Genomic DNA, 26,548 nt, shown 5'->3' on the forward strand with positions numbered 1-26,548 from the left:
TTAAATGGCACAATACTTCTAGTCTTTATAATATTATTATATTTGCTTCTTTGTATTAGCTGTGGTGTACTACATATAGTAAAACAAGTAAACCAGCAGAGGTTGTTCTTCTACATGATGCATAGTAGAACTGATAAATGAGTTATAATAGCTAAATCAATAACAGGGGTCTATCGTTAATTAATACAAAATATATGTTTTAAAAATGGCTTGCATGGACGAGGCATGGCTGTAAAGGCTGATTGTAAACAGTGAGAGCCAGCAACAAATGAAATAATGGGGTGCTAATTCTGAAAACACACAGTGCCTTTCCTCAAAGGCAACAGAATCTGTGGGAAATCAGTCCTCTCCTGGAATGCCTGGCTGACCTGAGCAAATGAAAATAATCAGATGTAATTAGAAGTGTGCTGGACTGCTCCTCGGAGATCTGTGCAGGAGAATAAACATGCCTTGGTGTGCAGAACCACTGGAAAGGACCATGTCTGAGCTGTTAGGTGCCCTGACCTTGTCCACATACAGATATGATTTATGAAGTGCAGGGCACAGCAGCAGGGCTTCTGTCTTCTCCAGAAGAACCAAATTATTGAGGTGGAGATTAACACGCTTTCATGTGGGCCAATTTCCACAGCAAGGACATGTTTTATTTACATTTTCCCCCTTTTAAATCCTCCCTTCTCTTCTCATGGTAATTGGCACACAGAAAGCTCCCCAAAGTCAGAGATTTTGGAAACGAAGTCTGTGTACCCCTTCAACTTCACAAGCTATTACTGTACGGTACCTCTGCCACACGTTGTCTGCCAGGGCTTGAAGAGATGCTGACTGCCCCACATCAGAGCCATGCAACTATTCATATTAGTTAGGTTTACTTTCATATGTAAGTGCTGCCAAGAATTATTGCAATGTGCAGAATGCTTTATGTAAACTTCTTTCAAGAAGAAAATACATTTAAAGAAGGAATTCCAAGTGCTCAAAAAGTATATATATATATAGAGAGAGATATGATATATATATATATATATATATATAGATATATATATATAGAGAGAAGAAACAGAAGAGAGAGTAGATAGGGGGAGACGAGGGAGAGAGAGCGAGAGAGAGAGAGAGAGAGACGAAGAGATATATATATATATATATATATATATAGAGAGAGAGAGAGAGAGAGAGAGAGAGAGAGAGAGAGAGAGAGAGAGAGAGAGAGAGAGATATAAAACACATCATGTGGGAGGATTTCAAAGATTTAATAGATTAACAATCCCCTACCCGGGGGGGGGAAATATAATTACTATGTGCAATACACAGTCAATTCAAGTAATAATTAAATTATACCGATAAAGTACTTGGAGAGTTATATTACAAATAAGTCTATAAATAAAAGTAACTTCTTATTAAACACATGGCTGTTCCGAAAGGATATTTTAGCTTTAAGCAGGGGTCTACAGGAGACCCATTTAAGTGGACCCTGAAAGTATTTCATAAGGATTTGGCTGAGATAATTTTATTTTCTTAAATGATGTGCTGGTATGCACCTTACCATAGGGTTTCCATTAAGCAAACCTCTTGTGCTGTACTTTGTTTCTACTTCAGGGACAACTGTGTAGCTGAAGTATTAAAAGGTTTTCAACTTTCAGTCTACTGGGGACATCTAACCAACAAGCGTACTAATTCTATAACACATTCACTACTCTATCCACTAATTGTAAATCAACATTCTCAGTGCTGGCAGTTTAAATGTAGTCACTGGTTTTAAAGCCCTTTTGGCCCTTTTTGTGCAAATTTAAGATGAATACACTCTTCCACTCAGCCACCAAATGGGAAATAATAACTTCCCTAATGTATTACTTACACACTGTGAAAGCAATTTATAACAACCTCAACCAAAACATATGGTATCATCTCTTTCGTTAAATAAAGCCCATATAGTTGTACACAGTATATAAGACTGACAAAGTGTAAATATAGCTAGAAACATGGAAACTGAGTGAGCGTGTTGGGATTGTATATGTAGTCTATATATGGCATGTGCAGTTGAAAGTTCAAAAGGTTTCATTCTGAATAATTGTATATGGGTGGTGTTTTTAAATGAGGCGCACATTACATAATTGCACCCTATTAACCACGTGTTGGAAATTATACAGAACAAAAACTATGTAAGAGAACAATGGCGGTGACTGGTAGTGATTCAGTATTTAACAACCATAGTATTTCAGCATTTCCTTTTGCCTGTCAGTTTGAAGTAAGTAAACTGAGGTGTACCAGTGCCTGTTTAATGACAAAATGATCCAACGAGAAGCTAAAAGCCGGAAGAGCCTTTGAGCCATCTCTATATAAATACCCTATATTTTCTATGTGTTTCTCTCTGAGCTATGTTAATAGTACACTGTTGCGTGACATTAATGCATGTCTGGTATAACAATTTGCATACGGTATTAATGATGGGATAGCAGTATAGCACTATAATATTCACGCTAATTATCTAGAAGACAAAACATGGTGGGGGAAGAAAAAAAGTATTTTCAACACCTGAACACACTTTGTCTTAATGATACCCACAGTGCAACACAAAAAAGCAATGTGTTAGCAGTTAGACTTTCTACAGCACGATTTTTTATTTATTTATTTTTTAATCCGGCTCACAATGCCATCTACTGTTAATGGCATGTACTGCAGGTGCATTTAAACTTTATGCTCTGGTTTCCAGTCATATCAATCTAATCCTAATTTATCCAGGCCCTGGTACGGATACCAAAATACCTTTTTGTTTACCAACCAATGTTTCCTCCTTTTCAGAATGGCTTAGCTGAAGGGAAAACATATTATCAGAACCCTTGATCAAGCCCTCATGGCTCAAGCAATCCGTTTTCCCAGATTACTTGTATTTAATACACAATGCATCATAAAACAAATCCCTCATCCTGACAGGAAGAAAATAGAACAGCTCATAGCTCTAACTTTCCCAATTTATGGCTAAATTAAAAAGGGTTCCAACAATGGACAAGTCGAGGAAGGGCAGGAAATCAATAGTCAGCAAACCGGCGGCTCTTTAGGTTCTGAAGAACCGAAGTGTGTGGGAATCTTTGGCGAGGTTTGGGGTTATTTACAAATGATTTTTCCTGTCCTACCTAACCAGCACTGTGTGATTTTCCTAAAACAATAGACATTATCTGACATAGAAGTTTAATGTCACCGATAACAGACATCTGAGACAAATTAATCATTTTTTCCCAAAGCTCAACATATTTTAGCATACTAGTGTGAGAAATAAACTAAAATTATATAAACTAGACTATCTGAGTTACAGGCAGTGTGTGTGTGTGTGTATACATTTAGTCAAAAACAACCCCCCATAAATAATAATTTAAAATAAATTCCCAAACCCAATGACTTTTATTATCTTAAATTAGTTTTTTCCTGCTAAATACTGATGAACACACTTTTTTTGTGTGTTTGAGTTAAATGATAACACTATAATGCGATTTCCCTAAATTCACTAGGAAATGTAATTTACTTTTAACAATACATAACATATCAGGAAAAAAAAAAAAAGTTTGTTTCCAATGGGGTTTGATAAACTAAAGTATTTAACATATACAAAAAATTATTTTGTTCGTTTATAGGTGTGCTCTTAATGTAGAACCTTAAATAATAATATCAAAATATGTTTACTTAATTAACATTAAAAAAACATTAGTAATCATAGTTGTCCAATAATAATAATAATAATAATAATAATAATAATAATAATAATAATAATAATAATAATAAATGGGGTCTCTCTTGATGGTCAGGTACCAGTTTGAGTTATCAAAACTCAAAGTAAATGGGGGTAAATGGGGGTGGGGGGGGGGGGGGGGGAATAGTAAATTTAAATAAGTGCTTCTAAAATAAAATATATTTTATAATATATAAATATATTTATATAAACGGTATAAAACTTGCCCTGAAACAAAGCCCACAACAATTGTATTCGGTTTTGTTAACATAGAAAAAACACAGATTGTCTAAATCTTGGGGGGGGGTGGGGGGAAGAGAAGTTTAGACCCCCCCCCCCCTCTCCCCACTTAAAAAAAAAATACAACCCGACTTAAAAAAAAAATACAACCCGACCGCTAAGAGCAGCCCCCACTTTCGATGCCATAACAAAATCACTCAAAATGTTTTGGGGGTTGGTGCATTTTGTACTCAGTCCAATAGTACCCTCTCGCGACCTTTCACTGACCTTTCCAATCCAAGGAGGCTCCTGTCACTTTAAGAATTTAATGAGAGAAGCCTCCGTGCAACTTCCGATCGCGGACAGCAGCAGATAGCCCCGGCTGAGTTTTTCTGTATGGATGGGCGATCAGATCCTCTTTAAAGAGACAGTGCGTGAAATAGAAACATACAGATCACGCTGTTGGGACTTAGAAAAAATGTGGGCGATCTTGCAATTTCAATATCAGAAGTAAAAAAAGAAAAAAAAAAAGAATGAAGGATTATCTTACGTCCTGAATACCTGAAGCAAAAGAACGGAGGTTGTATTGGTTGAAGTTGTAAAGAAGTTAATGTGGTTAGATATTACTTTATTGACACATACTTGATAATAACAGAGAAAGTGAGAATAGAGTGAAAGGTAAATGGAAAGTAAGAAAACAGAGCCCTCCTGTAAGCTCAGTCAAATCAGTAAAAGAAAAGAAACCGCCTGCATTTCTAGAGATTTCAAGAATTGAGGGCGCTTTTCAAGACAAGGAGTCTGAACTGGCGACATATTATTTAACCTCTGTTGTGATTACTGAAAAAATAGTTTGAGCCCGCTGGAGTTTTTCTTGTGGGATTTTTTCCTGATTTTTTTTTTTTTTGGGGGGGGGGGGGTTGTTTTGTTTTGTGGCTTGTAAACGGCACAGCAGTGGAGGTAAGTGTTTGCTTTCTTGTATGTATCATGATGTGTTTTTGCTGCTATTTAGAGTTCAGTATTTTATTTGCGATCTGCATGAATGTCACACATGCGATCCGTTGGCCTTCGTGTTGGTTTGTGTTATATACTCATTTCTAGTTTGAATTTTGAACTGTATTTTGGAATGTAGTTTAAAGTTTAGAATCGTTGCATTAAAAATCAGAAAAGCTTTTAAGCGGTAGCGATGTGCATTTGCAAGAAGTAATGGAACTAATACGGGTCATTATGACTACTAGTTCTGCGGGGTTTTTTTGTTGTTTTTTTTTAACAGTTTTATGACAGCAATTTAAATAGCATTTTTGTTCTTTACGATTTCCATTAAGCATAACTCCAATGCATATAACCATATAACCACAATGTATATGATTCTATAATCATAATTCAATAATAATTTCATTGAAATATACCAGTTTAAGCAGCGCTTAGATTCTTCATCGTTTTCTTATGTCACCCTATTTAATACATTGGTTTAAACGTTTATTTTAAGTACAATTCATAATTTAACAAACTTTGCAATATTATTGTGTAATAGCCTATCTATGAGCAATTTTAAGGCAAACTACTTGTTTACTTACCAGGGAAATAAATAGAAAAAACAATTTCAGAAGGTTCTGTTTACATTTGTATTTTATTTTCGTCTACATTTATAATGCATTCTTATAAGAATTGTGCATTTCTCAGAAGTTAGAGGTATACTGTTCATACAATGCCACCCGCCTTTCTCCTAAAACATGATTTCCCATCTACGACTTGTAAGATTGTGAATATATTCTTTTTGTTCCAACATTTTGAGTTCATAAAGAACAATTTTCAAAACTTAGAGAGGTAGTTTGTAAAGTGATATACTTAACACAAGACTCAAAGGACAATAAAAACAAATCTGGTATTTCATCTTAAAAGATAAGTCAAACAACGTGGTTAGTGTTGAGCTGGTTTTATGAATTGAAATTTCCTAATCGTTTGTTTGTCATTAAGAAGATTATGCAGAGAATGTGTGTAGGAATTAATACAAAATAATAGCAATACCCATAAATGGTGTACAGAAATAGTACTTTATTATGGTAAACGTAATTTGTATTTATTAGAATTTGTCTTGCTATAGTATAAAGTGGAAAAGAAAATTATGCATAGTTGCTAACAAAAAAGAAAGCAGTTTATGTTTTCAGTTTGTTGTCAATTAATGGTCTGAAACAGTTGTAGAAGATTACCTGATTTGCACGTTATAGAGTGATTTAGGGTATAGGTAAACACTGACTAAACTTTTAAACATTCCAGTAGGACCGATAAGGCACATTTGTACTACCTATGCATGTTGAAAACTTATTTTCTGTTAAAGGGCCATTAAAGCGCGTGCGTGGGCTAATGTTTAATCGGTGAAGTGTGAAATAATTAAAGGAGCTCGTTATTAAAACTTGTTCTTTATTTCATTAATATATAGGAATTAAAAAAAAAAAAAAAAAAAAAAAAAAAAAAAGCGAAAGCGGAAGACTTCAGTGTACCAGAAAAAAATGTTTCATGTTTCAAATTACCGGTATGCAGTGTGTAAAAACAGCAATATAGTTATTTGGTGGTTTGTGAAAGATTAAACATTTTATTATGTTTCACCAAAAGAAAATGTTAAAGCTATTAGGTTATATGATGTAAAGGCTTATATGTTGTGCATTTTTTGTAAAACAAACAGAAAATGTAGTAAATTCAAAGTCTGCTAATCTTGTATTGTTGCTATCATTTTTTCAAGCTTTTTTATTATTATTTTCTTCTTTGTATTCTACAAATATTTACCTTATAATAAAATCATTGTTCAAAACAATTTTATAGATTGTGTATTTTAAAATTGTTTTAAATTGTTGTTGTACTTCCTCTTTTTATTGTTTTGTTATAGAAGTACCAGTATCAGTAAATTTGTTTCTGAATATTTTTTATAAGTATCTGAATACTGAGGTTTATCATATATATGAAAAAGCAAATTACATACGTATGTATATATAATGGCAGGTTTAAACAGTATCCTCCTTCAATAATACAACACAAGTGTGCCAGAGAGGCCAATGCAGACAAATACTTTAACAGTATCTCCAAAGCTTGGTGGGCGGTATATCATTTATCTTTCATTTCCACTGTACTGAAACATGTGCTGATTGGATTTGTAATTTTCTTTTCTTCCAGATCTTGGACGAGTCTGGCAATGTGAAGTTCTGCATCGATGCCAGTCAGTCAGATACAGGAAGCTGGCTCAAACACATTCAGTTTGCCCAGTGCTATGATCAGCACAATCTTGTTGCATGCCAGATAAACGAGCAGGTATGTTGTGAGCACTTGTATGACTTTCAAGCTTTATGCTTCCGGTGAAGCTTGAAGAAGAGCTTGATAGTAGGCTACAGTAGACCCTTATGGCTTGTTTGCTGTTGTGTTAAAATGCATGGTTCAGATGTTAAACAAAGATATAGACAGCCTTCTTTTTTTTTTTTTTACTACATTTCTGCTAAACACTGTGCTTATCCATTTTTTAATTGTTGTTGCCTCAGGCTAGAATGAAGGCATACAAGGCCCTTTGGAGGAACTTATGTTGTGTGTAGATTCCCTTTACCAGAATATTTAAAACTTTTTTCAAATGTTTCAGAAATGTAATTCAGAATACATTTTTATATACTTTGTTGTCGTTTTAATTTATAAGCAGTAATCTAGAATGCTAATTAAAACACACCGTTTTGGTATGTGTTGCATAAAACTTAATGATAATGATAAGCATCTGAATAGAAAATAAACTTCTAGGCTGTCAATAGAATGTAACATACATTAATTATTTCTTTTTATTTTTAAATTCTCTGTAAGAGAATTTAAAAATGACTTACAGAATGCACCCAATTAAACTACAGTAAGAAGGTTAAATACATATCATTGTTCCCAGACTATTATAAATGTGTTTGAAAACGTTGACTTTGTGAAGCAGTGTAGTCATTTGTTGAAAGGGTTTTGCTAATGGAAATGATGATTTAGATACTGTTCTGTTAAGATAGAACACAATGGAGGATACAAACAGCATCCCTACATGTGACACATAAACCCACAGTATTTGTCAGATTTTTTTTTTTATATATAAAACCACAGAGGACAGAATACATCGTAATAGATCTCTGGAAATTTACTAGACTCAAAACTATGTTTTCTGTGGAGATTAAAAGCATGGTTTATATGTGCTGTCATGCTTGTTTGCTAGAAGAACTGAATCGCTAACCATGAAAATAAATCAAAGAAACAAAGGAAATTATTGATTTCCAAATATTATGATGCCAATAAATACATTAAAATAAGTATGCTGTGATTACAGTTATAAGGGCTAGAGCTTTGAAACACTTAAAAAGAGCACTTTAAAAGCACTTCTCATTAAATGAAGCATACAGTGACAATTTGCAGTTATAGAAACCAATGTATCAAAGTTTACCCCTAAGAACATCATAAGACATCTGTATCTTTATGTCAAAGAACTGCATGTTTGTTTTTTTTTTAACTTTTTTTCACCACACTGACAAAGCTAACTAACAGTTTAAAATCACCTGGAGGTTAATTGAATGTTTACTTCACATGAATAAGGATAGTATATATATATATATATATATATATATATATATTTATATATATATATATATATATATATATATATATATATATATATATTTTGCACAAGCTTCCAATTGTCTGAAAAAGAATCCATGCTTTAACACTGTTATGAAAGCAAGACTTGGCCTGTTGCATGAGGGCGAGTATAGTTAAGCAAGAAGAGCACATTGCAATGAGACATGAGAAAGTGTGTTAAACACTAAGAAAGGGCTGGCTCTAGAGGTCTCTAGTTCTCTTGTTTTACTCTTCTCTGCTGATAAATTCCTGCCGACCTGTAAGTGAGATCTACTCCTCACCTAATTAGCGCTCCTGTTGTAGAGGTGTTATGCACCACTGAGGTACGGAAAGAGACACTTGATCCTTGTGATTTGTTTCCCACTAATTACATGATCTCACCTGTACAATTCCAAAGCAAACATCTCTTTTCAGCTGAAAGGAGTGTGGTTGATTGCCTAGCACTCTACCTGAAAACAAAATAAATTGGTTTAGCATGCAAAGTATGTGGCAAGGTAGATGACAGGAATGAATCACCTTAAACAGCTGTAATTAGGATATCTAGATAAGTCTTTAAAGTATTTGATTTGTATCTTGTCTTTTTGTAGATTGGACAAAAAACAAGAAGGGCCACTGTTTTGCTTTTGAATTTGCACCTTGACGTGAGCTTAAGATTTATTTAAAATGGCATTCCTTCTGCAGCAGAAGAGAAAATTGCAATCTGTGTGAATTATACCTTCAGAGAAAGCGTTGGGGCTTTTTATGGCAACAGTTAGTTTCTTTGTTGATCTACCCTGATACAACACAAAAAGTTACAGCTGTTGGTATGTGTGTGTGTGTGTGTGTGTGTGTGTGTGTGTGTATATATATATATATATATATATATATATATATATATATATATATATATATATATATATATATATATATATATATATATATATAAATGTTTAGTTTGTTTGTGTGTGTCTTCACATTATACGGGAAATTGTTTTCCTTTATTTCTAGCCATAGGCCAAATCTGTGTGAGGCCAGCAAGCAGGGCTGTAATTACAGACAGACTTGCCAGAAGCTTTAATACATGAATAATTATTTTAAGAAGAGTGGAATTCAATGAATACCTTGCACTGAGTGGGCTGTATAAAAGCTACAGTGACAACATTCTTAAAACAGCCTTACATAATGGAATAAGGAAGACCTTTTTCAGACTTCTATAATTCTTAACTGAGCTTTGCATTCCTTGGGAGCCTTTCATAATTATTAAACAGCTTGTGATACATGCAGTATTTTATGAAACATACACAGCTTTAAAAGATGGATGATGAGCAACAGGTAAGAAGTATGTACAGAAGCAAGAAAAATATATAGATTTAATTAAAAAAGGGTTAATTGAGACTTGGGGCCATATTTAGCAACGTTCGCAAACCCCAAGGCAATCGCAAAACACTTCTGCGAACAGTTAGCATGCCAGAATCAAGTGCTCTTGTGGGCAAACAGACTATGCCCACATGTGTTATTCAACCGTGTTTTAGTGCCCACTCGGCAAGTCAGTGTTAGCGCTGGACATGGGCTGAACTTTAGGGGAGGGTCCTCATTTACATATAAATGTAGCAATTTAGCAAACCATCCACAGTGTTAGCGTGTGTGTTTCAGTTGACATGTGAAAACCAGGTCTAAACTGTGCGCAAATTACATGGTTGACTGTAAGTACCAGTGAAACTACCAGGGAAGCCTGTCTGACGCAGCAATTTCACCACAACAGACAAACAATCACATCTGCCAACGCCTTCAGGCTGATCTGGAAGGAGACATGTGGAGAGCACACTCTTTGCTTGTAGTACTATGGTACGCTCACCAACACAAAATAGGCACCTCTACGCAAATTGTTATACCAAAAACTACATCACAAATGTGTATGCAAACTATCGTTGCTCCACTCCTGGCTAGTTCGCAGGTGGCAGCTGCATTTCAGCGGGATGACAGTGAGAGGCTGGTTGATAGGGGACAGTGGGTATCCACTGAAGCAGTGGCTACTGACACCGCTGCTCAACCCTATGACCCCTGTCGAACCGAGATATAACCGCAGCTTTAAATTTGCTCGTACCGTAATTGAGCGAACCTTTGGAATCTGCAAAATGTGATTTTGATGTCTGTGGGGGAACACTACAGTATACAGCTCGGAAGGTTAGCAATATCATCCTGGCTTGTTGTGTATTGCATGTAATGGATGTTGAACTTACAGAGGAAAGATTACAGGGCTTGAGGGAAGCAGATGCTGAACTTGAAGCCCCAGTGGTGGAGGTTGCAGATGTAGCAGTGCCAGGCAGATCAGACAAAGCCTTATAGACAGGGGTTCACATAACTGGGTGTAACAGGGTCTTGCTTCTGGGTGTGTGCATTCGCTGCTGAGTGACAGGCAGGAGATCAAGACAGGGGTTGAAGTTGAAACGCCGGCACAGGCGCTCAGGATTTATTAACAGAAACAGAAAGTACAAATGGTCATGTGACATTACCAACGATGGTAACGCAGAGAGGACTGCTACAGCAAGCTATACAAAAAAAATAATGCCAAATAAAACAGCACAAAAAACTATCAAAATAAAGGTGCCATAATAACGGCATGCGCTACTCCCTAAGACATGGAGGTCCCGCTTTATACACCTCGCTCACTATACAGTAGTGTGATTTACAATCCCTGAACTAATCTTTTCTGTTCAATCATAAACAAACCCCGACTTCCGACTACTAGCAGGACCGTCGGCGGTTTCGCTTCTGATCCCGGGTTACTCTCACGGCAATCAGGATTACGCAGCCAGGTCTCCATGTCCTGGTAGCGTGGACGATCTTTTGCCCGTTGTCCATGGCTTTGCAGCAGCCCAGAGGTGAACAAACAGAACCTATTTATACCCGATGCCGTGCTGGAACACACCTACCTGCTGATTATCCACAGCTGGCAATCACACACAGCAGGCAGGCTATCCCAGGAGCATCAGGTACTTCATTAAATTAATTACAACAATTTACACACTTATTTACAATATTTACACACAAAACCCACTCTTCATGTGCAGGGCTCCTGCCCTGCTACACTGGGACTTAGTTATTATTGATCAAGACGCAAATGCGTACCTTCAGTAATTATTTAATTTTTTAACAGGAAAGCATTTCTAATAAAGGCAGCGACAGTGCTCAAGTTTGAAGGTCAGCTATACATTAAGGAAAACTCCTGATTCTAAATCCCCCACTGTCACTAGCTCACTCGCTCAGCAAGTGAAACAGAAAAAAAAAAAAAACAATTATATAACCTAATTTTGCTTATACATCACTTTTTAAAATAGTATTCACTCTCATTCAATGTAGCCTTGTTTGGGGGGCTTGGGTCATCCACTTCATGGGTTGCTGGACATTTTAAAAAAATTGCACTTTTGTCTTCCTTTTTTTTGTTTTAAAATAACCTCCGTTAACTATCGCAGATGCACAGGTGCTCTTAAAGGGAATGTTGAATCCTTATTGGTTGAAACCTTGCTCCCCCCCACTGTGCTTTGATTGGCTGGGTGCATGATTCGCTATTTGATATGCATTAGCCCATGCAGGAGACCCAACTTCTAAATCACATTTTCATGCGCTATCACAGCGGTTCGCTAGCTCTGTCATTTTTGCTCTAGTGGTAGTGGCTGCGCACTTGTTTGCTAAATAGGGCCCTAGAAAATGGGACACAGCCACCTTGAGAAACGTGGTTGTAAAGATTAAAGGGGGAGGCTTTTGCTCTCTTATTAAGATCATTAGCACTTCCTGTCAAGGTTCAAGGTTCATTCCACCACTCAGAATCCCATCATTATCACCATATCCAGGATCTTTCGGCTGCTATTAAACTCAAAAATCGATCAGAAGGTTGTCTTTGTGGGAAGAGGACTGAACTGAGCAATTGCAGGTGTTGCCGTACATAGTAATGATTAAACATTTAAACAGGCAGAGGGCTCTGACAGGACAGGTGCTTGTTAAGATGTTGTATTGATCTGTGGATGAACAGTAGGGCACCTTGTTAAGTATATTTCTTATAAGTAGATCTTATTGGAAAAGTATGTCATTTACACTAGTTATAATTGCTATGTACACCAAATTGTGTGAAAGGTAACAGATTGGATCCTATATCAGTGTTCTGAGATGTGCAAACAACAAACTCCAGAAACAGTGTTAAAAACATTCCTCTATGGTAGGGAAAGCTAAATATTGTTTCAGCAAAACGTGTTGGTGAAGAAAGGTGCAAGATATCTGCAATCAGCAGGAAACTGGTCAATATTTGTGTCTTGTAGAAATCTCAGCTAGCTCTCAGTTCCCTGCATTCTTTGCTAAACAATAGGGCACCCCTTTATCCCCATGATTGGAATCACCAAGGCTTTTTGTTCTGTCCAGCATGATGTAATGGCCAAGCGTTGAATATGTTTCATTTTAACTATCTTCAAGGGTATTGTCTCTTTAACCTTTTTGTTTCCGAGAAGCCACAGTCTTATTCTAATATGTCACAATCCAAATGTCAACTCAGTCCTGGGAAGGAAGCTAATAAGTTAAACCTTTAGGAGCTGCCAAAACAATGTGCTTTGAATTGTTTGGAGAAAGCCATTGTGTTGTAAGGGAAGTACAGGGATCCCAGCATCTTGCAAGCTACCCTTGTGCATCATTTTGACTGAAACAACTTTCAGTCAGCAGTAAAGGGGGCTAGGGTGCTAAAATGGCAGGAGGGAATACCCATATGAAAATAAATGAACAGTGTTTTTTTTTTTGTTGGTACCTAACACAGGTGGGAACAGTAGAGTTACTAGTAAGTGGTTCTAAGAATTCCTTATCCTTGAGCACACATGTTCTGTGCAGAGTGCCAACGGGTTAATTTTCAAATGATTGCAACAGCTATTTCATAGCCTTTTGTTTCCTTTGTAGACGAAACACAACTTTGTGATAACAACAAATCTGTTTACGCTTCCTTAAAGGGGTTGTGACACCATTTCTAAATAACAACCATTAAAACAAGAATATCCTTTTAAGCTAGTTATATTCAAAACTTGTTTTCATTTCTAAAAAAAAACAAACAGTGCAAGTGATAGAATGAACATGCAGAGGGTTTTTTTTTTTCAAATTGGTTATTATCAAGATACAACTTAAGCATTTACAAAAAAAAAAATACGTTTTGTTTCCTCTTGGAAGTAAAAATTCAAATTCAATTCAAATGAAAATGGCATGTCTTTATGCTGTAAAGCCCTTCCCCTCTTTTTTATGACTGTTTTTTATGAAACCTCCCAGTAAAATGAGCTTCATGAAGCATAGTTTAACATGCCCCTTGAGACAGAATGATTTTCGTATCGTTCTAGACTGAGGCACTGTTTTTTACACACATTTTACTACTTTTCTTCATACATGTTACAGCGATGTTGCAATTGATTTTCCTCCTGGGTCTGTTTGTAGTTATAGTTCTACTTTCTACTTCTTTACATTTAAAACTAAGAGATATATTTATGTATTTATTTATGGTTCATTAGCTCTAATGTTCACCAGTTAGTTATCCTGATATATTGCTGACTGTAGCACTGACTTTATGAGAGCTCCTTCGCTTCCTGGCTGATAAAAATGATACACTTTTCTAGGAAGAAATAGATATTTATTGATCTATTAAGAAATGCATATGAAATACTGAATAAACACCTTTCAAATTTAGAGTAAACACTAACACAGCTTAACTGAATACACATTTATATATAACTACTAAATTAAGATGTTGAATATTATTGACCAACAAATAGATCTTTTAATTATATGTGCCTTATAAAAGCTAGACTGACAGGGAGACAATAAATTAAACGAATGCTCAGACTGATAGCACTGATTACAGGAATGGCTAACTATCTAATACGTACACATAGCTGGGGAGGAATCTACTCTACTCAAGCCAGTTCTGGCCACAGCATCATCAGGAATTGTTCTGCTAGGTTTCTTGGCATGTCCACTAACTTTAGTAGCCAAGTTGACTATCACTGAGAAACATAAACCGGTATTCGAAAAACTATAATTTCAAGCAACTTGAAATCTAGCAACCCTGGGTTTAAGGAGCCCTCTAGTGGTGTGATAAGGGAATTGCAGCTTTCTTTTGCTAGTTTTATTGAACTTTCACCTGTATATTTTTTAAAGTTGGTAAATTAAAATAATGCACTGTTAAATAAATAAATATATATATATATATATATATATATATATATATATATATATATATATATATATATATATATATATATATATAAATCCAAGTTGAGTTTGAATGGACTTTCTTTTGTTTGGTTTTAGATATTCTACAGAGCCACAAGAGACATAGAACCAGCGGAGGAGCTATTGCTGTTTACCAGGGGTGAAGAATATTCATATGAAACAATGGCTCCAGATATACATGGTTAGTACTTAGGGCTCTTAAAGTATGATTATGATTTTACTGTATAAAATGGTACTTTAGTAACATATAAAGTATCCATTAATGAATATCAAATCCCCCACTTACTACAGCCTTTTTTTCCTAACTATGTTTGTATCAACACTCACTTATGCTGTTACAGTTTCTTGTTTTTACTATCCTCTAATTTATCAAAGTAAAAAATCTAATATGATGCAATGTAATGTGTCTGTTATTTTCATTGGGGTGGGGGATATTTAGAGGAGCGACAGTATCGTTGTGAGGAATGTGACAAGTTCTTTGAGTCCAAAACTGAGCTGCTAGACCACCAGAAGTACCCCTGCAGCTCGGCACACTCTGCATTCTCCATTGTGGACAAGGACTTTCAACATAAACTGGGGGACAGCGAGCATGACCTGCAGGATTTCCACGATCTCCACGATCCCCAGGAGTGCAAGGAGTGCGACCAAGTGTTTCCAGATGTGCAAAGGTTAGAGAATAGCGCCTCGTAGCAGCAGCTCCTGAGACAAAGGCATGCTGTGCCAATGGCAACAGTCAAACCAAATGGGCTTGATTCAATACTAGATGATAATGTGTGAGCTAGGAAAGGATTTGATGTGTTACAGTTGCAGTACAAGTACAAAATGAATATGTCCTGGGTTTAAGGACATACGTTTTGCTGTACTATCGTAATCTTTGTTGTTTCTATTCGTACAAATGTACTTTGAATCTGCTAGTAAGTCTTAAGAATGTGTTCTATAACTCACTGTCTGTCGCCTATTAACTTTTTATGAAAATGTCATTTGTATTTTGTGTGCTTTGAACAGCCTGGAGAGACACATGTTGACCCACTCTGAAGAGCGTGAATATAAGTGTGACCAGTGCCCAAAGGCCTTCAACTGGAAGTCCAATCTGATTCGCCATCAGATGTCACATGACAGTGGGAAGCACTATGAGTGTGAAAACTGTTCAAAGGTACAGTGAAGACTTTAACTGAACTGTATGATCTTTATCTGTCTGAAATGTTTCCTTTCTGACCAAAACCATTAAGGCAGCCATTGCCAGACTCTGACCTAACGGCATTGTTTTGAGGCCTTTTTTCCCCGCGAGAGGCAGTGAAACTTCATTACAGAAGACCCCTCCCTTTGTAAGGTTGTCTCTAATGTGCTGCTCACGGAGACAGTGGTTGCAGATTCACTCAAACCTCTTAACATGTGCGTTGTTTCTTGGCTTTTGACATGATCACACCGTTCCTGAACTCTTATATTGCTTGATTTTTATGATTTTTTGCAGCTGGCAATAACTGGATTAAACATGATGTTGGCTTGCTTTTTCCATACTTCCATATGTAATTGATAAAATTGCACATTGCATATAAAGATATACTTTTATTGTAGTGCAATTCTTATCCTTTCACTACAAACAACAAACAAAACTCGACAATTAGATCCCTGCAGCATTTAAGGGTTAAAAGACAGTACTGTACGACACTCTGTCTGCTTGGAATGTCCTTTGTTGCCTAAAGATTCCTTTTTCTTTATTCTGCTCCTTATTTCTCAGCAGGTATTCACAGACCCCAGTAACCTCCAGAGACACATTCGCTCACAGCATGTGGGCGCTAGGGCTCACGCGTGTCCAGACTGTGGGAAGACCTTTGCAACCTCCTCTGGGCTAAAGCAGCACAAGCATATCCACAGTAGTGTCAAGCCCTTCATGTGTAAGTCTTTAAGACCATTCATATGTAAGTCTCATTACTTTATTAGTCCTTTAATAGTAAGAAAATCCCAACTGTTGATCCTCATTTGACTGAATAGTTTAAATGGGTATAATCTAAAGTTGATAATGTTGCTTTTTCTTTGCCAAAAAAGTGTTTTTCTGCTTAAATGAAAAAAAAAAAAAGATGTAATTTTTACTATTTATATATATATATATATATATATATGATATATATCTATTATATATCATAATAGTCTATATATATATATATATATAGTGTGTATATATATATATATATATATATATATATATATATATATATATATATATATATATATCTATATATTATATATATCTATATATATATATATATTATATGGTGAATGTGTATGTTTGAAACAGTTAAACAGTTGTGTAACCAAGACAACCTTATTAAAATGTTTTAAAGATTCCAGTAAGGTAATGTTTGAGGAGAAAAATACTGACTGAAAAGACTGACTTTTCATAATTTAGATTAAATCGTTTAGATTCCCAGGGTCCCACAAAGACAAGACGAAAAAAAAAAAAAAAAAAAAAAAAGAAAAGAAAAGAAGATGCCTTGAAGCAACAGATTACTTAAAAACCCAACATAGGCTGGACAAGAAATCAAGAAACAATTATTTATAATAAACCCATTAATCAAACAACTGCCCAGGGAATATAGGTATCATATGTTAAACCTCAACATTCTGTATGTTATCACTTGAATTTGATAGATATGTATTTCAGAACAAGCCCACACACATACACTGTTGCCTTGCGTGCCTACTTAGAGTAACTATCTTCTATTACAATTCACCTCCCTGGCTTAATTCACAAACTCACCGACACACAAGTAATTGCTCACTGACTTCACAAAACTCCAACCCCTCCAAATAGAAACCACATGCAGTAATGGGTTGAACATATTTAAAATAATACTTAATCTGTGGTAATCAGCAGAAAATATGCAACCTAAACTACGTGCTAATTACTGTATTTTGGGAAATTTGCAGTACAGAATACACTCCATTTCAATATGTGTGTGTGCGTGTATGGGGGGTAAGTGGATCTACTTGAAAGTGAAGTCAGGTGGTGGTAAAACTTGTGTTACATAGAGAAAAATACAGCTGTAGACCATACATAGAGCACTAAGATTGATCGTCATGTCTAATGCACCTTGTTCTTATTGTTCTGCTACAGTGAATATAATGTTAGATTGTTGTATATGTGTGTAGAAATTAATGTGGATTTGAATATAAACATGTACATTTTCATAACCGAAAAAGATTTCCTCCTCTGGCCCAATTCGCAGCACATTTCTTTATATATTCTACAGTTTTGTTTATGTTAAGGCATGCTGTTCATTTACAGTGCAATGCATTTTAACACACTACATTTATTAGAAACATTAGTGACAATGGGTCATTGAAAAGTGACAGATGCCAGAGTGTCTGTTTTGCCGTTAGCTGTCCTTGGCAACAGCTTTGCCAGCATTGGAAACCATGGATTACAAAAGGTGAACCAAAGAGTTAAGACTTGACAAAATGGTCATCTGTGTCAAGGCCAGAGATCTTCAAGTGCAGGAATGTTAACATTAGCAGTGGTTTAGGGGAAATAGAGGAGGAGATTGCAATCCATGAGAACCAGCCATGCAGGATAGGATACATTCAATTCAGTTTCCTTCTCAGGCTTAAAATAGAGCCATTGTAAGGTCTGTCAGACTTTCTCAAATCTTGAAAATGATTGTTGAAAATTGTTGCTGAATACACAATGCTTACAGTTGCATGCCTTTGATGTGAAAACGATGAGTGGCAGTGATACAATACAAATTAAATAACAATGCGAGATGCAGATACCCTCCCAAGAAACAAATGCATATGGGTATGACCAGAACATACATTTGCTAAGGGAAAATTCCTAAAAATTGCAAACATATGAAAAATATAAAGACATGTGATGTGCATGCCAATAGCTGTGATTGGTTTGAGACACATTGTTTTTTGGTGGGGGGAGAGATTCTTTATCAGGTAATTGTAAGAATATGAATACTAATTAAGTAGAATGCCCTTAAGTGTTAAAACTGTAGCGCTAGATTTAAGTAACAGGTCCACAACTTGGACCTCCTTGTTCCCACATCAAGAGTTTATTATATGCTACATCTTGAAGTGTGACGTGTCTTAGCTAAAAGTTGTTTCCCTTTTTATGTAAACACAGGTGAAGTGTGCCACAAGTCCTACACTCAGTTCTCGAACCTTTGCCGCCACAAGCGGATGCACGCTGACTGCAGAACACAGATTAAATGCAAAGACTGTGGACAAATGTTCAGCACTACATCTTCCCTGAATAAGCATAGGAGGTTTTGTGAGGGAAAGAACCATTTTGCTGCTGGGGGGCTGTTTGCTCAAGGCATTTCACTCCCTGGTACGCAAATTCTGGACAAAACAGCTATGGCTAATATCAATCACAGCGCCCCAGGTCTGGCTGACTATTTTGGGGCAAACAGGCATCATGGTGGTCTGACCTTTCCTGCAGCCCCAGGCTTTCCTTTTAACTTCCCTGGTCTGTTTCCTTCAGGACTCTATCATAGACCACCGTTGATAACGTCAAGTTCCCCTGTGAAAGGATTGCTAGGTACAGAACAAAACAAGAACCCTCTTCTGACCCCCCCACAGGTGCTGTCTGGTGCTCCAGACCTTTTTAAAGCACTGAGTAAGAAGTCTTCACTTATTGAAACCAGATCAGTGGAACATCAGACTGGTAAGTCTTCCAAAGTGAGACCCCTTGAAAAAATGAGTGACCAGTCTGAGAGTAGCGACCTGGATGATGTGAGCACACCCAGCGGCAGTGACTTAGAGACGACCTCTGGCTCTGATCTGGAGAGTGATGTGGAGAGCGATAAAGAGAAGAAAAAGGAGAACAGGAAGACTCTTGAAGGCAAAATGAACAGCCCTCAGAACTTTGCTTCCATGAATAATAAAGAATTCTCCAACCACTCTCTGTTTCCCCCTTCGCTCGATGAACAGACTGCTGTTTCGGGGGCTGTTAATGACTCTATAAAGGCCATCGCTTCTATTGCTGAAAAATATTTTGGGTCTACTGGGCTTGCGGGGCTGCAGGACAAAAAAGTTGGAGCTTTGCCCTACCCTTCAATGTTTCCCCTTCCATTTTTTCCAGCCTTCTCTCAACCAGTGTGTCCATTCCCTGACAGAGACTTGAGGTCTCTACCTGTAAAAATGGAGCCTAAATCACCTAGCAATGAGTCAAAAAAAGTACATAGCAGGAACTCTGAATCGCCCTTTGACCTCACCACAAAACGGAAGGAGGAAAAACCAGTACCCTTTATGACCTCAAAGCCAATGGCTCCACAGATATCAAACCCAGACCAGCCCCTGGACTTGAGCATGGGCAGCAGGAGTCGGGCCAGTGCTGCCAAAACAGAGGAGCCCCGGAAAAAACATGTGTTTGGAGAGGTCCAGGTAGCTGATATCAACCAGCCCAAAGCCACTGCGTCATCATTGCAACATGCTAGGCCAACCCCTTTCTTTATGGACCCAATTTACAGGTAATATGAATCTTAAAACACTGTGGGATTCTAAGATAGGAATAGGCTTGTAAAAGCTGACTTGCCGCCTTTTGGTTTTACTGTAACTGAAATTACCATTGTTGCCATTGTTGGAGTAATATGATTAACTTATGATCTTAGGCCCAAAACACTCTAAGGGGCCTGTTTTAAAATGTGCAAAAGCAAAGGAAAATCTTTGGATAGGAATAAACATGAACAACGTAACTGCAACTAAATCATTCCTCTCCAGAATTTACTGCTGGAAGGGTTATATTCCTTTTAGAAAATTCATGTTTGCACTTCCTTCAAACTAGGTTCCCTAATGTATTTCTTGTAGTTGTTTATTGGATAATTATATACATATCAGGTTGCTGTTATTCTGTATTATTAGCATAAGACTGATGGAACTTTAATATTAGCAGGGTTGAGAAAAGGAAATTAAATGATCCGTTTGAAGCTCTCAAGGTAAAATACATGAGGCCCACTCCAGGATTCCTTTTTCACCCACAGGTATGTTGTTTACATTTTTACCATACAGTTGATATCATTTAAATATTTAATCCCTGTATAAAACAAATTAAGTTAAGATGCAGGGGAACTCAGTACAGTAGATTGACATTCGGATATGAGGCCTCTGTATGCCCAAGGCTGATTCTTCAATTCCCAGCCAGGTCAGTAGTGATCAGAAGGCATTACATTTGATGGCCTTTTGGGGACCTGTTTGAAACAAGTTGTGACAGCCCAGTTTGGCAGGTTCTTTCATCACGAAATGAGCTATACTATGGTGACTTGGCTTCTTTTCAGGCAGTCTTTTCAAGGCCAGGAAATGGGTAGTCATGGTGATGGATCTACACTTTCACCCGTTAGTATGATCACTCCTGGGTAGAGTTGAGGAAAATTGATAATGGACTGAGGAAACTTTCCGGTGTGTTGTACCTGGTCTGTTGAAAATGTAGAGACATGTGCACACACACATACACACACACACACACACAAGAAGTCATTTTTTTATAATCTGGAAATAAATGAACGTCTGACATTTAAGTATTTAGTAACAAAAAAGAGGGTGACAATGTCATATGAGAATAAAAACTCCACTACTGAAATAAACTTGCATTTATGAATTTAAATATGCACGTTAACCTCAGGTCATCCAGGATCAAACTACTGTTTCATGATCAAATCCATGTGCCAGTGCAAATATTAAATTGCTTTACCTTACCAGCGTGCACAGTCATGGGAAGAAATTCTTCTGGCCTTTTGATTCTGTATTTAACTTAACATTGTGCTTGTGGTGACAGATTTGTATTGTGGTTCATTGAATGGGTTATTTCCATTAGGGCTTACATAAAGATCTGAGGTTAGAGCCTTTCATACAGTTTCTAAAATAATTTACTGATTTACATTTGTGAGATGAGTTAGGAATTACTTAATGCATGCACCCACATGACAGACAGCTTCTCTGTCAAAAGCACTAATACCCTGTATCTTCCTAAACAAGGGAATTAGGGGAGCTCCCTAATAAAAGCTGAATCTCAAAACAACAATTGTGTGAATATAGTAATTGTTAGAGCTGTGAGTCTGACTTTTTACATATCTGCCTTTACTCTGGTCCCACTGCAGTCGAATATGCAATGGACAGAGAGAGAGAGAGAGAGAGAGAGAGAGAGAGAGAGAGAGAGAGAGAGAGAAATTTGGCTCTAGTTTATATATATATATATATATATATATATATATATAAAACTAATTTTACAGTCATCGTTACCAATGGGATACTGATAAACAGGATTTCTGCTTAAATGGTATACAGCTCTGGAAGGCGTTTCTTCCCAATGCTATTTTTGCCGTTTAATTGAGATACAGTATTTTCAAATGATGAACGAAGATAACTTTTCAGAGCAAGTCAGGTTCATGTAGCGCAGCACTGGGAGTATGTGATTACGCTGTGACTTGTGTAAACCATTTTGACCTCCTGAAGGAGCTGGAATCTCCTGTGGTTTCTCAGGCTGCTGTTGCAAAGAAAGTTGGTGTATCAACATCACAGGTGCCTCGCCTTGTGAGAAGATGTGATATCATTCTTTTTCATTTCATGTAGAAATAAAAAACAGCGATTCATTTTGTTTAAGAATAAAACAGACAATTGACTTGTATTTTAAATTATGTATTTAACATTTAATCACAAAGTGATGTGAATTCATAATTTTCTTTTCATTTAGAAACGAAACAGTGTGACTCAGGTCGTCTCGAATGCCTCTCGTTCAATTGAGACAGCCGCTTATTCAGGATATTTTTTCATCTCCCGAGGCGTCCCGATAAAGCAGAACCGACTGTATACATTTTTCAACAAATTTTGCGCCCACTATTTGTGGCACAATTGTGGGGTTCCTTCATTACCTGTACACATATTTTCAAACATAGCCAGGTCTTTAGTTTTACTACGTGAATGACTGAAAGCAGTTGTAGGCAGGTTAGTTGTAGACCACTTAATTCAATAGTCTGACCATTACATCATAACCTGAATACCTTTTGCTGATAAAAATGTGCAGTCATTTTGCTGCATGTTTTATATTTTGAATAGAGTTACTGGTATTGATTGATACTTCTTTTTTAATCCCGCTCCTAGTTTTGCTTGCCTGATCAGAGAACATGGGTAAGTTTATGAATAACACACCTTGCATATAGGAGAAGAGTTCACAATACCTAGCATGGGACCAGTTAGGAGGCCAAGTAACCTGCCAAAATATGCTCCTTTTTGTTGCAGAAAATGTGTATCAGCATCCCAGCCTATCATAGCAAATTAGTATTGCAATACATTGTGTGTAGGGAATGAGACCTTGAAGAAGTTTTAGGACCAGTAGTACAAGGAAACATAAGCATCTCTTAAATCAATTACAGTGTTGGCATGAGTTCATATACAAGTAAAAACAGGCAAACCTTCCCAAACCTACTGAAGAGTATAGAGTTCTCTGGTAAAGAGTTTGAGGAGCGAAACAATTGGTGATTTGTTATCTAGGGGAATCTCTGCCATAGTTACAAAGTAGTGTCAACGTAAATCTAGAAAATATTACAGGACTTTTGTCTTTTTCCTTCAGTCCCTACTTCGTCTGTGTTCATGTGAGGTGCTAAAAATCTATATTACCCATTGTCTTTTAGAAAAGTCTGTTTGGAAAAACACAACAACAAAAAAAATAACATGACATTGCAAACATTTTATTAATTTACCAGTGCAGATATTGCAGGTTTCCTTTTCATATTTGACACCCATAGGGCTTAAACTGATGAAGCACAGAAACATAATTAGCCTCGAAAGCAGACTTGAATAGCCAAGCCGCAGTGCAGATTTCAACAGTTTGCACAAAGAGTCCTTTAAGAATAGCGGCCTTGTATTCTACAAGATCATTTCCTCGAAATAGATTCTCACAGTTGTGTTAAAATAAGATCTGCTTGTCTGTGTCTCAAATTAGATGGTGAATAATAGCTTGTGATGATTGCCCAAGTTGACTAGGGATTGATAACTCGCTTGTTTAATTTTGTATAAATATTTGCTTTGTCCAATAAAGGCAGTGTCTGCATTTTTTTTAAATTGGATCTTGGAATTGTGTCCAAATACCGCTTTGCGTCAGTACCAGGTTAATAGCCTCTGTGAGATTAGGAGGGGGTGAAATCGTTTCCTTTTTCAGACATCTGGTTTCAGATAAGATCAGCAGGAGTTACAAATCACAAAATTACACCACACTATAAAATACTGTCATTTGAAGATAGTAGATTAGGCACAGGCTATACATAGACATTACAATAATAACAAGAAGTGGATTTTTGCAGATTTGTTCTGATAATGACATTCTAAGTGGCCTTGTTAGAGTGCCAGTTTTGTTTGACTACCCTTTTTCATTATTTAACAATTCAGACAAACTACATCATACTCTTTTGGTACCAAGTGAAGCAAGACATTCTGACTATGTGTTACCACAGTAGTTCACTTAAATGTTTACATCATTATATTAAAATTGAACGTTAGCACGACAGATGTGTCCATATTTTAATATTTCCGTTATACAGCATTAGATTCTTAATCAGTGTTAGATAGTATTCCTTCTCCCATGTTTTAGTGTTTTGTTTTTTTGTTTGTTTGTTTTTTTTTCCTGTGGATTTAAATCAGCATTTTAATTGCATTTCTTCTGTCTCATTTAGAGCCCCCCTAATTTCTCAGCAAATATATATATATATATATATATATATATATATATATATATATATATATATATATATATATATATATTATGTATAAAAAAAAAAAAAACACCAACAAAAAATATACTATACAAGATATTTCATTGGCCTTTAATGTCTTATTCGCAGCCATTTAGTCCTGCCTAATAATATGAATAATATTAGTGTGGCAGTTTCTACTCTCAGTGTACCACATTCATAGTCTCCTCCCACTAGTACTGGGCTGTTACAGTTTTTGTATTTTTTTTTTTGTGTAAATCTTCCTTTCTCGGTCTCTTGTGGAAGTGAGTGGATTGAACAGTACTTTTTAAAATTTATTTTTTTTTTATTTATTTTTTTTTTTTTTTTGAATCAGAATTTATTGCTCATGTGTTTCTGACAATTCCCAGGCATCTACAAATAGCTGTCCCGGCATATCTATGATCCATTCTCTAGCTACCGCACGCACTATATTGACACGACTGACCATTGAGACACTGGGAACAAACGAAGTACAAGCAACTTGATAACATGCAAACTCAAGCTGTGCGGTAAAATTGCTATGCATGTTCTTTACGCATTAATGTAAAGATCATACGCAATTAACGTTTTATGAGTGTGCTGTGTGTGTGTGTGTGTGTGTGTGTGTGTGTGTGTATATATATATACACACCAAGTATAATATATTAACAAGTAGAATATTTTTACCCAATTTTTTTTGGTTCTCATAATTACATGAGACAGCCTAGTGGTTAGAATAAATACATTACATTTACCACTGGATTGTAACCATGATGGAGAATAGGATATCTGTATTAAAGTCTATATCTATTTTGATTTGTATGTCTTGAATACAATCTGTCTAATCACATTATGGCAGTAGAACTTTCAGTTTTATTCTTTTAGAAATAATGCATTAAATTGAAAAAATGAAGCCTATTGTATTTGATGCAGGTCTATAAAAATGTTACTGCAATACATATTTTAAACTAAATATTAATACGTTTCATTTTAATATACTGATACGTCAGAACTAATATGGAAACATATACTGGCTTTACTTTGATTTACCACTTCCATATAATGAAAACTAAATCTGGGCTTATGACCAAAGAAATAATAGGCGTGTTACTATAGCCTTAGAAAAAAAAAAGAAGCTATTATTCTTTACTATAAATGTTGCTTTTATAACCTCTCTACCTTTCTGCCATGTATAATCAGCCTACAAGTCAAAGGTCATTGATCAGATATTCTTTAAAATATTTCACATGTTCCATAAATGAAAATGCGGTGCAAAAAATAAGCAGAATGAAATGTCCTGTTTGGTGCAGCGTGTTGAATAACAATTGATTTGCAGACGTATTAAAAAAAAAAAAATAGATAAAAAATCCAATAGACATGTAAAATAATGTAAATTCGTATCCCTATGAAAAAATCTAAAAACTGACAACAGCATTGGTCTTTGGGGAAAGAATTCCCTCCTAACTCAGCTGTATCATTATTACCAATGTGTGCCCTTTGATCAGTAATGTCAACATCTTTTATATTGACAAATGTGCTGTCCACTCTCATTGTGTGGAGAATGCTTTACAGGCTATGAGAGATTATTAATCAAACCCCATAGCCCACAGACTCTAGTGCCTTCTAGTGTTTTCACATTTGCCTTTTGACAAGTAAATGCATCTCAACTTTCCTCTGAGAATTTTTGCAAGATTTGATGAAAGACTTTTAGCAAATTGGCAGTGGTACCCTGTACAATGCAATTTGTAACTAGCGAACAGAGTGGTAGTAAAAGAAGAGAGGGCATTGTACTGGCTACAGAAAAGTAAAAGGCTGGCTGACTACAATGTGTAAGCAGTAGTTTGGAGAAATACAAAAATAAGATAAAAATAGTGATTAATTCAGAAATAAAGAAAGAAAATGGGAAAAACAAGTTTTTTTTTTTTTTTACTACATCAGTATCTAGTGGTTTTATTATTTTTATCTTTAGCTTTTTCTCCACGTACAAGGTATTAATATCAAACAGATACCACTAATATCGGATGTCAGTGTTGTACAGTGAATTTTA

The 26,548-nt window shown here is 36.1% G+C and overlaps 1 protein-coding gene across 7 annotated transcripts in view; it reads left to right on the forward strand.

Moving 5' to 3' along the window:
• Positions 1-26,548, forward strand: part of LOC121322874 (histone-lysine N-methyltransferase MECOM-like) — a 187,101-nt gene that overhangs the window by 152,488 nt on the left and 8,065 nt on the right. The window contains exons 3-9 of one of the 7 annotated variants that reach the window (XM_041263339.1): positions 7,097-7,231; positions 14,873-14,975; positions 15,234-15,462; positions 15,800-15,947; positions 16,536-16,713; positions 18,924-20,271; positions 20,691-20,781. In XM_041263339.1, coding sequence (XP_041119273.1) covers positions 7,097-7,231; positions 14,873-14,975; positions 15,234-15,462; positions 15,800-15,947; positions 16,536-16,713; positions 18,924-20,271; positions 20,691-20,781 — 2,232 coding nt within the window. Of the gene's footprint in view, positions 1-7,096; positions 7,232-14,872; positions 14,976-15,233; positions 15,463-15,799; positions 15,948-16,532; positions 16,714-18,923; positions 20,272-20,690; positions 20,782-26,548 lie in introns of all 7 variants that reach the window. The other 6 variants (XM_041263342.1, XM_041263343.1, XM_041263337.1 and 3 more) reach the window with 6 other exon arrangements.

The sequence above is a fragment of the Polyodon spathula genome, chromosome 11 (genome assembly GCF_017654505.1).
Source record: "Polyodon spathula isolate WHYD16114869_AA chromosome 11, ASM1765450v1, whole genome shotgun sequence".
Classification (NCBI taxonomy): domain Eukaryota; kingdom Metazoa; phylum Chordata; class Actinopteri; order Acipenseriformes; family Polyodontidae; genus Polyodon; species Polyodon spathula.